The sequence below is a fragment of the Antrostomus carolinensis genome, unplaced genomic scaffold (genome assembly GCF_000700745.2).
Source record: "Antrostomus carolinensis isolate BGI_N321 unplaced genomic scaffold, ASM70074v2 scaffold30096, whole genome shotgun sequence".
NCBI classification, from domain to species: Eukaryota; Metazoa; Chordata; class Aves; order Caprimulgiformes; family Caprimulgidae; genus Antrostomus; species Antrostomus carolinensis.
Window position 1 is genome coordinate 35930 of NW_010324404.1, and position 14284 is coordinate 50213.

Here is a 14284-nt window from a genome sequence, read left to right on the forward strand (position 1 = left end):
ATATTAGGAATCAGAAAAGTAGAAGAGGAGCTTGAAGTACTCCAGGAGGTCATCTCTGTAATTTCCAGAGCTGTACCAACTTGTAGGCTGCTAGGTTAGATTGGTAGCAGTGTACCCCCAAGAGTCAGGCAATGAGTTGCTGCTTTATGATGGGGAACAACGAACCATGAAACATGTTTTTCTTGATGCTAATAGTGTCAGAGAGGGAAGATCAGCTGAATATTTAGCTAGGCCTCATGAAACAGAGCAGGTTTGAAGTGCTCTTTCAGTGGGAAAGATTTTCATACTTACCTGCAGCATTTTCTTCCTGCTAGCAACAGGAAATGGAAAATTAAAAGCTGGTTATCTGTTCTTTCCCTTCAGGAGGGCACATCTACTGTTACCATGGATGGTAGAACCCTGACTCTATCTGCTGGTGACAGCCTGCTTGTCCGTGCCCAGTCCACGTGAGTAGAGATGAACAGTGTTTCAATATATGATTTCCCAGCTTCCAACAAGATAAATTCTGTGTATTTGGTCCACACCAGGTGGGGCATCAGCTGGTTCAGAAACCCATCATCTGTGAATGCCGGATTTGCAATAGCCTCCATTATTCCTCAGGGCAGAAGTGTCTTCAGGAAGAAACAAAATGAGACATTCATTCTGGTTCACCTTTTGGGATTAAAGCTGGGGAAAATAAAAAAGCACTACCAAGAAAAAGCAGCATGCAAAAGAGCATGCATGAAGGTAGACAGCACAAATACACCAACTGGCAACCACAGCAGATACTCTGAGCTTCAGACCAGGCTTAATCAACACCATTGCAGAAAGATTTGGGGTTCAGACTAAGAACATAGCTCTCTTTCCTGGAGTAGGATGCATATGTCTGTTTCATAACCATGACACATATGATATATGTAAAGGAAAAAAAAAAAAAACAACAAAACAGTGAAAATTGTTTCCAGAGAGAACAGAAAGGGAAAGTACTTGCCAAATCTTGTGAAGAGTGGCATAAGCTGATAAATTGCCTACCCTGAAGAAGATTAAGGATGATGTATACTCACTGATAACGCAATGCAGCAGATTATAGGCAGATGATAAAAATGGCTTTCTTTCCTACAGGACAAATCTAATAAGGAGTAGTGCTGACATTTGCACTTTTGTACAGCACTGAAGACATTTGCTGAAAGAGCTGAAGCCAGCCAGCTGTGCACAGAACTGTTCTCTGCACCTGTGATTCCAACACATAGCCACCTCCCTTCACCATTACTTCCATCACTTCTGTGAAATCACTTATCTTAAATTATTTCCCAGTCTTGCAGTCCAATCAGCGAGCATATGTTTTCCAAATCATGGCATGGTGCACGTGCAGAAATCTGCCAGCACAGTTCATATTGCATTAAGATGTTTATCAGATCTGTACAATAGGCACTGTTTATTGTATGCATCACTGTTGCGCTCTGATCTCTGGCCATCTCTGCAACTGGCCCAGAAATAACTAATACAAAAGCAATGACCACAAGAAAAATACTGTTGAATTACTAGAAATTGTTTCATTAAAATAATAGCTGTACAGAGGTGATTCTGTTCCAATTCTCATGTCATCAAAATCAGAATAGATGCTTTCCACCTTGATTCATCCATAAGTAGATATACATTCTTCCCTACCATGTCATGATGTTTGGCTTATATTAGTAATGGTGAAGAGTAGTTCCCTGAAATATCACAAGACATAGCAATATGGAAAGAGAACAAGTGTAATCAGAACTGAACCTGTTTGTTTTCCTGTACTTTTCAGTAGCATCAATGTTTTAGTTGGTTTGAGTGTGTGATTCCCCTCATACACATTGGATCATATCTCTTTTTCCAGGTACTGCTGGAAGAGAACAGAAGAATGTGTTGCTCTCTGCATTGCTCAGGATCCAAAACGCAAGCAGCCTTATACCTAGCTCCTGTGCCAGTTGACTTTGATGATAATTAAGTTTTAACCTACATGTCTTATCTTAACGAACTTTTAGTCCGAATGCTTGGAAATTTGAATAGTCTAACACAATGATTCCACTAATTAAGTGGAGTCAAGTGCTGTGCCCAGTTAAAACATTCCCCCCCGCCCCCCCGCCAAGTAAGTTAAAGTTTCAACAAAATCTACAATTGGTATTTTTTAAAAAAAGAAAACAACAAACAGAATACTTCTTATCTGAAAGGAAATGCGAATAGATCCAAGTAGCAGGATTACTTATATAATAATATATATGATACTATCTAGAGTAAGTTAAAAGTTTTTCAAATGTAGAAAAACGAGATGTAGAAAACAAGATAGGACAGATACTGCTATGCTTACTTAGGTAACAGTCTTCAATTCTTTGTCCCAGTTTTGTCATTTGTAATAAATTGGGCTTAACCCAGAGTAGCGGAGCTTTAATTTGCAGTAGCTCACAGATCTGAGATCTTTTGCTAAAAGTCCCTTTAAAAACCAAAAGAAACTACCTGCTGCACTGCTCAAGGATCTCAGTGCTTTGTGAAAGACAGCAAGGTGCATTAGTAACGGGGGAAGCAGTACGTGCAACGTCAAGCATTGACAGTTGTACTTGATGATCTTAAAGGTCGTTTCCAGCCAAAACTATTCTACGATTCTTTGATTAGATCACCACTGTACTTGCTTCAGGTAACTTATTATCAATTTACCAAATCCAGCAATGCAGTATCAATCACAATCATCAGTAACACATCATGCCACACATACCATGCTGCATACTGTCTGTACCCTATGCTATCAAGAACATAGCACTGCAGTATGGCCAGCATGGGAGCACTGGAGTTGTGGGTGTTCCTGTGCAGCAGAAATCGCAAGTCAAAGTAGCCTAAGATGTGTGCTGGGGTCCAAGAGACCAGAAAAATTATTATAATCAGTTTCTACCAAGTGCTGCTTCTTTTTGAACAAGGAGTTTTCCTGCAGAAATAACAAGTGTCAAATTATCTTTTCCTGCTTTTATTCCAGGAACTCTTCAGAGGGGGTTTTGTTTTGATTTGTTTTGATTTGTTTGGGTTTTTTTATTAATTGTCCTTCACATTATTACATCAGAAAACAGGTTGCTTAAATGTCTGCAGGTATTATCAATGATGTTACAAATTACCATTTCTTGATTTTTTGTAATTCTAATTAAGCTCAGAATATATTTCTTTAATATATCTGCCACCTACAAAGCTCATTAAACTGAGATGTTGTATGTGTTTTGTTCAAGTGTTCATTCTTCTGATGAGAAAGACTCAGATGTCTTGGCTTTAATCTATAACTTAAATTTAAGTTCAGTAGATTTTCTAGCAAAGTATACAGCAGAATTTTGCTACATCCTGCTAATAACAGGGGACCCAATTTGAGAAATTGAGCCTAATACTTAAGGCTGTGATGGTTGTGAGCTATCACATATGAAAAGGAGCTATAACACTCCCTTTGAACAAGGGAGTCATTTATGTGATTATCATTGGTACCAGTGTATCTGCTGAATTGCCTACTTCTTGAGTGAAAAATCTATGGTTGAGGGATCTAGGGTACCAAAGTACTATATTTTCAGTCCACCACTTAGAGGGTAACCAGATAAAAAAATTCTTTATTTTCACTGAGTGATAAGTGAATAAAACACAGCAGCATGCAGAACAATGTCCAGAATAACCAACAGTTCTTCAACCATCCAGAAGCACTGAGCGCTGTGGAAATCTCAGAATAAAAATTAAAGGCACCTCTGGATTAGATACCTCTAAGGATTTAAAATTAATGCTCCACTCAAATTATATTTGTGATGAAGTCCTTTTATGACAAATTGTGCTTGAACACCTGAATTTTACCCAAGTCCCTTGCTAGGTGCCTCAAATCAGAGCAAGAACCAGACCAGGAGCATTAAGCCAGAGCTCCATCACTTGCAGTTCTGCCACTGCCCATCTCAGAAACCAGGGCTGACCAGGTCATTAGTTAACTTATTTAGTTAACTTATTATAAGCTGCTGTCATCTAAAAATGAGGTCAGAGGTATCCAGTCCCATAAGTATGCCTAAGAATCAGGCTCAAACCAGCATGAGAAGATTTATTAAAAGCTTCGATACCAAGTACTGGGAGAAGACAATTTTGTGTTCTAGTGTCTTTTTTAAGAATTACTTCAGTTCTTTTGTTTCTTTTCTCCCCCCACTCCCACAGTTCAATAATTATTTGGTAGCCAGAGCACAAATGAAAGCACAGAAAGAATGTCAGTTACTCCTTCCAAGGTGCTTAACCACTGTGATTTAGAAACCTGCAACTTCTCTTTCTCCAAGTCTTCAAATAATTCTAGGGGGCTCCTGATCAGTCAGTGAATCTTTTTCAGGTGCTTTAGTCTTCCTCATATTATATATATTGTAAACTGCCCCAACAATGGTGCATTTTTAATTAGATGCACTCATGCTCCTCTGCTTATGAGGAAGTTGGCCAGATGCAAGTTTGTTTCCTGGAGTCCTTTTAGCTGTTAGGCACTATTTCTGTGTATGTGTGGTCAGCTCAGTAGATAATTTGGCACCAGAGTTGTTGGAATCACAGTTTGGGGACTCCAGTGCTAATCTTGCCTCATAAAGAAGGACGTTAGGCTTAGGTCGGTGCCAAATGCTTAGTTAGGCATGTTGTCTGCAAAGTGCCCTTAATGCACTCCTGTTGACAATGTACTTGTTCATGCACGTCCATGACAACACACCAGCACAAAAACAAGTCCTATGCATATACATGAATATTTTTTACAGCTGTTTCTATACAAGATGCACCTGCACCCCAAGCTGGGCACCCATTTTCTATCTGAATCATACAGATACTGTGTCACCTCATACTTAATAAACTTACTACATTTTGGCAGGATTTTGCTAACGTTGTTAGTACAGTACTGCATAGACAGTCCATCTGTTGCTCACTGTTTCTCTGAGTCTCAAAAGCAAAGCTTTTATACAAGTATGTATTCTGAGCAGTATTACAATAAAGCCTATGCAGACCACATCCATACCTGCACCATATTAATTAATTACTTTAAAACACATGCAGGATTTTCTGGAATCACAAGCTGGAACTTACTTGAAAGCTTAGAAACACACCTAAAGGAGTCTGAGTCTATCTACAAGCATCCACAGAAAGTTATTCCAGGCCTCAATCTCACCTGCCCTAGAAGTCAGCAGGAGCTTTTCCCTTCCCTTCAAATGGGAAAAGGTGATGCAGCCCAATCTTGCCAGTTGTTAAGTAAGTATGAAGAGAGGCTGTGGTTGTTCAGTGCCTTTAAGATGTTTAATCCCAATGAGAAAACTGGTAAGTTTTGTAAAGGCAAAGATAAAACTCCTTTTTAGCTATTTATATATTTTTATTGCTATCATTATAGCATTTAAATGGTATAATGAGTGATATAAGCATTATTACAGTACTCCAAATTGAGCATGTAACATATTTTACAGTCAGTCTTTCAGTTCATAGCAGTAGAGATAAAAAAAATACCTAAAGTAATTAGTGTCTCCTACCTCCACTAGGCAAGACAGGTCTGACCTGAGAGGGCATTTCTGTTCTTATTTTGAGCTATGCTGATCTACATGAATTATGCGAATAAATTGAAAGTGTCTCACTATATTCCTCCTTATTAAGTGTTGAAAATATGAGACAATAACAAAAATATTAGCAATTAGTTGATTAGCAAGGTTACTTTATACATCAGCACCAGTTCAAAACAACTAGTATTTCTTGAACTAATCATAATACTTAAAAGAAGAAATAAACCTGGTACTGTAAATAAAGCCTAAGTCTTCACCAGCTGTTTCTATAATATTGAAATAAGAGCTTCAAAAAGCAACTTTATGCAAAACACGTATTTTTGTGGTTCTGAGAGAATTACAAGAGGAAAACAATGACCCTCACAGATCATGTAGTAAACAGAGATCAACAGCAGAGCTCAGGATTGTCCAGTTTTAAAAAACCAAACAAACAAAAACCCCAGAAACCCACAAACTGAGAAAAAACAACAACAAAGCCCCACAGAACAGTTAAGGCAAGATAATGATCTAATGCTAACTACATTTCATCTTGCAATGCATAAAGTGACAGCTTGTAAAAGTCAAGAGAGGAACTCTTTTTCCTCTATGCTCGCTTTATTTTTAGATCTTGCCTGTTCCTTTGAAGTAATAAACCCTTCCAGAGACTGAAAACTAGACTAGGCAGAACAATAAACTGGTAAAATTAGGTGTGTTATAGTAAACTTTCCTCAAACCTATACAGCATTTATTCACACCTATAAACCTATCTTATCTTGTTGCATGAAGATAATAAATGCTTTCATTCTGTTGTTAAAAACATTAATTGTACTCCAATTTCAGCTCTCCAGCCACATTTATTTTATAGAACAGATGCACAGAAAGCAACCCTCCCACCATCATTGCATATAAGTAAAGGAAGAAAAATTACTTGAGCTATCTAACAAATTCCTACAAAAACAACTTGTGTTCATAATGCAGACATTTTATGGCTTTGGGTTTTCTTTTTATTTATTTTATTTTCTGTTAATAATCCAGAGTACACTTGAATGAACACTTCAGGCTAATGAAGGTCATCACCTCCTGGTCTGTTTCTAACTGAATACACAAGTACTTGCAGAGCTACTCTTCAACATCAAAGTATGCAGAATAATAGCTGGTTGGACCCCAAGTAAAATTGTTGAATTCAAAGTAATAGTGAAGGAGACAAAGTTAATATGCACCTTGCAGCTCAGGATAAATACCTGACCTAGAGGTCCTAGTAATATCTGGTACTGAAAGATTTTACGCTGGATCCAGTCAGCAATCTTTTCAGTGATTGTCCAGAAAGTGTGGAAGTCCATAAAAACTCTCCCTTTTAATGTTATGCACAGGCATATGAACTCAGAGAGTTTGTATTCAGCACCTTTCCAGAAACATGCCCTGAAATGGCAAAGTCATTAGGCAAATCAATCCCAAAGCACATATCAGATTCCCTTCTGCAGACAGCTCTCCTGTTTGGGGACTAGAAATCGTAGATCAATTCTTTCTAAATTGCTGTTGCTCTCGGTTAAACACACCTCCAAGATCTTTGGCCTGGTAATTCATTATTAGTTGCATGAGAACCACATGCTGGAAGATTTGAACACTGCTTTGTATTTCTAAAGTTGCTAAATAGGCGCATGTATGTGGCCGTTACACAGCTAAATAAAAAATTATGTCCCTGGTTTGGGAGATAAATTACACTGATGTTGGAGCAAAATTATTTGGATTCTAAAACCGTTACATTATATAAACTTTTACACCACTGAGAAAGATGTCATGGCTATGAGAAAGTAAACTAAGCATAAGCACATTTGGAGCTTCAGTGAGGAATTTCAGTGTATCTTTATTATGCCATAGAAAAATAGGACTTCTGCAGTGCTGTACAACTATCACAAAAAATATTATTTAAAGATGTTTTAGCATTTTTCCCCTTGAAGGAAACTAGTCTGCTTAGAAGGCAATACTAAAGCATGTAGGTGATGAAGCTTGTACTTCACTAATAGCAGATTTAAACTCTTCTATATGTTAAGTTGCCCGTAAGTTCAAACTCTATGCTTTATGGTTTGAAAATAAATTTGGCAGACCAATTGAAAAGCAACTATACATGTGTCAGTGTTTAGAACTAAAGCTTGAAAGTTTCAGCAATTTCCAAACACTTCTGGGATTTGATCCTTAAACACAGCCATTGCACCTTACCTAGCTTTCTCTCTCTCTCTCTTCTCCCAGAAACTGTGTCTGGACTCCGTGCAGAGGGCAGATTCCTGCACCTCCAAATAGGCTCCACAATAACCGCTGTGCAGAGCGGAGAGTTGCACACACCACACGCAGCTGTCCATGGCTGAACCACAAGGAAAGACCTAGAGGGTCAGTTAAATGCCACCCTGCCAAGCTCTGCTCTCAGAGTGCTGCAGAGGGCCACCTCCACTGAGGAGCCACAGGGCTCTGTACTTTACTTTTTCCCAGAGAGTAAACAGAGTTTATTGTATTCTTGCAAATCACAGCCAGTGATCTATAACCTCATTTTACCCAGTAGTCCCAGGAAAAGACCAGTCTCACAAGAAGAAGAAACCCCAGGAACAGCTCCTGTCTCTGCACAGGAGAAGGAAGTCAAACTCAAATCCCTGCTGTCCTGCAGGAACATCCCAGTCACAGGGTCTGCTGTTAGAGGCATTCCCAGCTGCTCTTGGTATTATGGCAAGATTGACTGAGCCATGCAGGAAGCAGCACCGTGTTGCTAGTGAGCTAGAGGATAATTCCTACTCCCCAAATACAGTTACAGAAAATATTACTCTATAAAATAGAAGCAAGTACTGACAGAAAGCACATATCATTACAAAGACATTGTTCCACTGACAATTATTTGCCTGAACATATTTGTGATCCGAGATGTCTATAGCATCTTGGCATACATTACAAAAAGAAGGTGAACAACACATTTTGAATTAGGAAAAAATCAACAGCAGATTGTCAAATCACAAATAGATCAGCTTTGTTTATGACAAGCTGAGAAAAATGTTAACAGTTACCAATTTCTTCCTGATATTGGTGACTAACAACCCACATGGTTCACACCCTATATGCTTTATTACTGAGTGGGAAATAAACATTCAGTGCACAGGTCCCCTCATGAGTCAATATCTTCTTGTTCTCTTCAGGAGGAGAATGGTAAACACTGAATGAAACTGAGTAAAAGTTTCACAGAATTACTTAAACTTACCAGATTAGCTTTACTTTTAAGCCAAGACAGGAAACTGTATGCCAGCCCTAGAATGAGGAATCAGATTGCCTTATCCATCAGACTTAGTTTAAAATTAAAATTAACCAACTATGGCTTCTATTTCCAACATGGATGACAGTGTTCAGTTGCCTAAAGCTATTTCTTCCACCTTTTGGATATAAGCTACTCAATTTACACCCAATTCTTCACTGAAAGTAATTTTTCACTACTTACATCTTTGCCATTTTAGATGCAGCTGCCCTGATTTATGTCAGTATGTTAACAGAATCAGGCTGCTATACTACAATAATGTAAATGTTGTTTTGCTGTCTTCTGCATGCCCCAAAATACCACTGCATAGTTGCATAGAGTTTATTTATATTGTATATATACACACATATATTATACACACACACACACATAAATATATATATACACACACATACAAACACACCTTTATATGCCTTCTGAGTATTTTTATGCAGCAATTAGTTGTATCTTTCCTGTACTGGTGAAATTTGTGCCAAGCATACCGTGTGTGCTGGGCACTTTGTAACATGACTAGCCCATTATTGGCAGTCAGATAGACAGAGATTAATATTAAAGGTCATTTTTATTTATGTCAGACACAGGATGTTTCAGAAGCTTTTATGGAGCAGCTACATCTGTGCTCTCTGCGGGTTGGATGCACTCCATACATACTGCTGGAGGACAGAAAAAGCAGATCATACAAGAGGGAAGAACTATCCTGGGCTCACTGGAAGCTGACTATACTAAACACTCCACCTAACCCAGCCTTTTCACAGCATCCCAGGCAGTGGGGCTGTGCAGCTCACAGAATTCCTCATTAAGGGCCAAAGATTGTTTTTTATTATCAGTTTTAATCTAATAGAAAGGTTTCATGGCATTTATTTCCTCTGTAGCAAAATTAACTCTACTTGCAAAGCTTCCTCCCCCTCAGAGGGAAATAAGATGTAGGCTCGGAAGCCCAAATCCGCAATGATATTTAAGTGCCTGAGGAACTGTGCCAGAGTGTCTGGCAGGGGAAGCTAAACAGACTCAATTTTAAAAGGGAATATAGTGAATGGAGAGACAGACTGAAAGCTCAGGAGAATGAAGTACTCCTTTTATCTACTATGAGGGGAGATGTTAAGCAGCAAAGCAAACTTCTTTTCTATTCTTGCTCATCTGGGTGCTTTAACCCACCATTAGTGCCATCTCCACTTGTATTTGAGACCAGTCTTTACTGCAGCTGGCACCAAGTTAGTCACAGATGCTATTTCCATGACACCAACATCAGTGCAGTGGGAGCTGGACAGAGATAAATACAGTTTGTATGATCATACAAACAGTCATCCTCATGTTCCTTGCCCTGCAGGACTAATAAAAATACTCTTTGTGAAAGGTACTAATATTCTTCTTGCTAAAAAACAAGACACTTAGAAACAGTAGAAAATATTTTGAAAACCTGTGTTACTGATTATTTTATACAGCCTGTGCATTTTGTCATTGAACTGTTATTTTCCATAATTATTTCTTAACATTGTGCATTGAACTCATTTTTATAATTTCCTCATGTGTCTATATTGGGACAAGTGTTATTCTCAGCTATATTTGTGTAAATATGTATCTAATGGAATTACCCTGATCTGCAGCATTGCAACTGAGCACAATTTGGCTCTCTGTCTATATAGGCATTGCAGCTAAAGCCTGAAACAATGATCGAACTGCATCAGCACATGAAGGCTGCTTAACGCAAGGTACGCTCCAATACGATATTTCTAATCTGCAGGTTATAACTTCACTTTATTAGCGTACCTTACTCAAAATAAAATAGCAAAACATTTGGTGTTTTAATACCCTTATTACAGCTGAGTTAGCCTCTACAGAAATGCTAGAGAAACAGACTTTATTAGCTGCATTCTGTTGAAAAGGAACAGCTTCCAAAGGCTAACATTAACATCTATAGATAGATGAAGAAGACAGCAATGAGAACACCTTAAAAACCCCCCAAAAAACAGTTAACTAACTTCTTTCTTATTATTTTGGAATTCAACCAAATTCTAAAATTAGCTTGTTAATCATCTAAAAAAAAAAAGAAGTTATAAATTGAAACTGAAAGACCATTCATATTTTCCATTTTTTAGATTTGACCCTGCCCTAGCAAAGATTACACCTGCTTAGAGCAGACTCTACAGTAGAGCAATGGAAAACATCCAAATGCCAGTAATGTCTCCCACATTTGTAGTCCTAAAAGCTCAGCATACAGAAGTCTTTTTTTAAAAGGAACAGGTTCATCTGAAAAATTTTAGGGGACTGGGAGCTAAAAGAGATTTCTTCAAGTCATTGTATTGCTTTCTCAAATAAATGCACAGCATTAGAATCTGACATTCATTTATCTGATTTGAAGAAGTAAGGTTAGGAAATGTATGCCAGAACAAGCAAGTAGTAGTTCTTGTGCATGTGTTTTAAAGGCACACAAAACCACTTTCTGTGTCTGATGTATTTAGGGAAATAATAAACATAATTTAAGTTATCTGCCATAAGGTCTTCACCGAAGAGTTTCATGCTGTAAGGATTTCCATGGCAACTACTTAAAGTGACATAAGCATTCATTTTTGAAATTGAGAGCCCAGGGACATGATCAGCTACAGTAATAACACAACGTAAACCACCTAAACAGAGATCTTTTGTTCATGGACAAGTAAACTAATTTGCCTTTTCCTCTGTGGGAACCAATTTCAGAATCATTCACTACATTAAAAAACCCCTTATGTTTTATATCAATTTTTTTTGCAAGAAACAATAATGCATTTACATATACCTGAAATAATGAGCTCCTTAAATTACCTAATACACACTACATCAGGAAGCCTATAGAAAGTCTACATGAAGAAGATTATATCAGGGTCAGCCCAAAGAGGCACAAAACCAGATTTTGTGGAACAGTTCCAAGACTATTGAAATTCACTTGCAATGAGATTCTAAAGAGATTCCAAGTGCTTAAGGGTCATTAAAATATTTTAAAATAAGTACTCACCAGTATATTGAAGCTGCTACAACAAACTGAAGTTCTGGCATGATACAGCAGTGAAAAGGGGAATCTAAATTAATAAACATTGCTCCAGAGTGAAAAATAAAAAAGCAATCTGATACCTGCCTTAGCAAACACAACAATGAATCAGCCAGATCTTTCCTACCTGTTATCCCTTTCCTCCAGGTGCAGTCTCAATTTTACCAGGCATGGGTTAGGGGCAGGAATTAAGCACACACTGCCAATCCTAACCTGCATACTCTTCAGAAACCACAACCAACCAGCAGAGATGCAATCCAAGGTTAATTTATAATGGGATGGGGCTAATAGGGAACAAGTCTTAAAACCACCTGACCTCACCTAACTCTTCTCAGTTCTGGTCTTCATGGTGATTGCTTGATCCAGCTGAAGGTATTCATCTCACAGAGCATGATACTGGCTGATACCTTTATTCATCAGCTAAAGTCATACTTTAAAAGCTCTCCTTCTGTAATATAGTGCAGTTGACATAGATCATTAAAGCCAGCTTGAAAAATACAGTTTACTTCTGTGCAATCCTCTGAAAGAGAGAATTTTATATCAACTCAAGTCAAGCTCCACAAAATACCTCGTTTTTATATTCTCTTTAATTCTTACATCTATTTCAGACCTCCATTAAAACTGCATAATATTAATTTATTCAGGAAAGCTTAATAGTCTCCTGTTGGAAGTTTTCTCCATTAAGTTGATATTACTGTCGCTTCATGGAAGGCCTGAACAGATTTTTTTTTCCTATAAGGGTTATTATTCAGAGCTGTGCTCACAGAGACTCACAGAGACAGTTTCTTACAGTAGAAGTCCATGGAAATAAATGGTCTCTGTGATATACCAGCTCATCTCCTTATCCTCTCACTGGCCAACAATGACAAAACCATATTGTTCATCTTAAAGCACATTTAAGGAAAGACATAATAGTGGTGGAGAAACATATCAAGGAAGAACAATGAGTCAGACTGTCAGCTGGAGGAAGCCACATACACCCAGGCTGCACATGAACTCCCTGAACAATTCTACTTTGCCTACTTTTAGCACTGAAAAAGACTAACTTGTACTCTCTTGGAAAAAAGGAAGAGGATAAGGTTTAAAGTGGCTTGTCCTGGGACTGCAGTAATTGATAAGCAGCAGAGCCTTTGCTATGGCTGCCCTTCAAATGGGATGAGGAAAGGATAAGCTGAGCTAGAGAAGAACAAAGGCAGTGTTAATGCACAAATTCCTATACCTGCTCATCAGCTAGTGTCTGAAAGCAGGGAGTGGGCACAGAGACAACTCCATTGCTAGAGCTGAGCGGGGAGGGAATATTGATCCTCACTGCCCCCCACAGCTACTGTCACTCACTGCCTCTCAACCTGGGCACTGGAGAATGGCATATCCTCCTTGTCTTTATTTGTTCCCACTGAGTTCATTAAGCGCTTTTCTTCACCAAGGATTACAATATTCAGTTCCTGAACATGCTATGTGTAGGTTTTTTACTGCACTCACTACCACACATAGCTTCAAAGCATGTGGATAAGACGTAGTGTGGTCCCATGTGGCTTGGACAGACATTGCTATTGCTGCATGCTCAGAGTTTTTCTTTAGGATTCCCTGTCCTCTGGAAGAAAGCTAACCCTCTCTCTCTGCTTAGGCTTGTGCTATTGCTGGAGACCAGGAAGGAAAAGAAAAGCTGCACAGAAGGCAAATCCCGCTATATTTGAGTGATCAATAAAGCAAATACTCTATGATGTAAGGCTCCCATGCTGAGCAAAGCACTGTAAAAACTTAGATTGAGACAATGTTTCCCTAAGGCTTGTAGGCTAAATAGCAAGCTGGAGAAAGGGAGCTACACAACAGGCAGAGAAAGTCTTCTGACAAAAGCCTCATTAGCCCTTCATTTCCTTCATCCACAGCATGTTTGTTTCTTCTCAGAGCTGGCGTTTTGGAAGGGCTGTACGCTCAGTATTTATCCTAAGTATTCAGCAGTGAGACACAAAGACTGCATTGTCCTGTGAATTAAAGAGTTACTGTGTTAAAACTTCGCTTCTCTAATCACTCTGTGTTGTGAAAATTCAGGTGCCCAACTCAGAAAAAGACATCTAGAGTAGAACAGAGAGGACTAAAAAAAAGATTCCTGCCACTTTAATTGCTTTTGTATCAAGATATTACTTTTTGATGTGTAAACACCAAATTAGCAATATTCTCAGGGAGAACAGTAATATAGCAATCAAATAATTCCTTCCAGCTATATAGCAACAGCTCTGTGCTCTTCTGTCCTACTGTCTCTTCCTCAGTATTTGGCACACAGCATGTACTTAAAAATATCCCTATGCTGTAGACACTATTAAATTCCAATTATTCTATCCCTTTGTACTAACTTCATAACTTTGAAGCTTATCAGCACTTGTGTTTCCATTTTATAGAGAGAACTGTTTGCCGTGGCTGGCGGCAGTAACATGGGAGTCAGAGAGAAAAAATGTTACTTCAAGACCTGTGTAT

The 14284-nt window shown here is 38.4% G+C and overlaps 1 protein-coding gene across 2 annotated transcripts in view; it reads left to right on the forward strand.

Moving 5' to 3' along the window:
- HAAO (3-hydroxyanthranilate 3,4-dioxygenase) overlaps positions 1 to 2056 on the forward strand; it is a 32608-nt gene extending 30552 nt beyond the window's left edge. The window contains exons 9-10 of one of the 2 annotated variants that reach the window (XM_010170939.1): positions 364 to 450; positions 1850 to 2056. In XM_010170939.1, coding sequence (XP_010169241.1) covers positions 364 to 450 — 87 coding nt within the window. In that variant the 3' untranslated portion in view covers positions 1850 to 2056. The remainder of the gene's footprint in view (positions 1 to 363; positions 451 to 1849) is intronic. The other variant, XM_010170938.1, reaches the window with a different exon arrangement.
- Positions 2057 to 14284: the final 12228 nt, after the last annotated feature.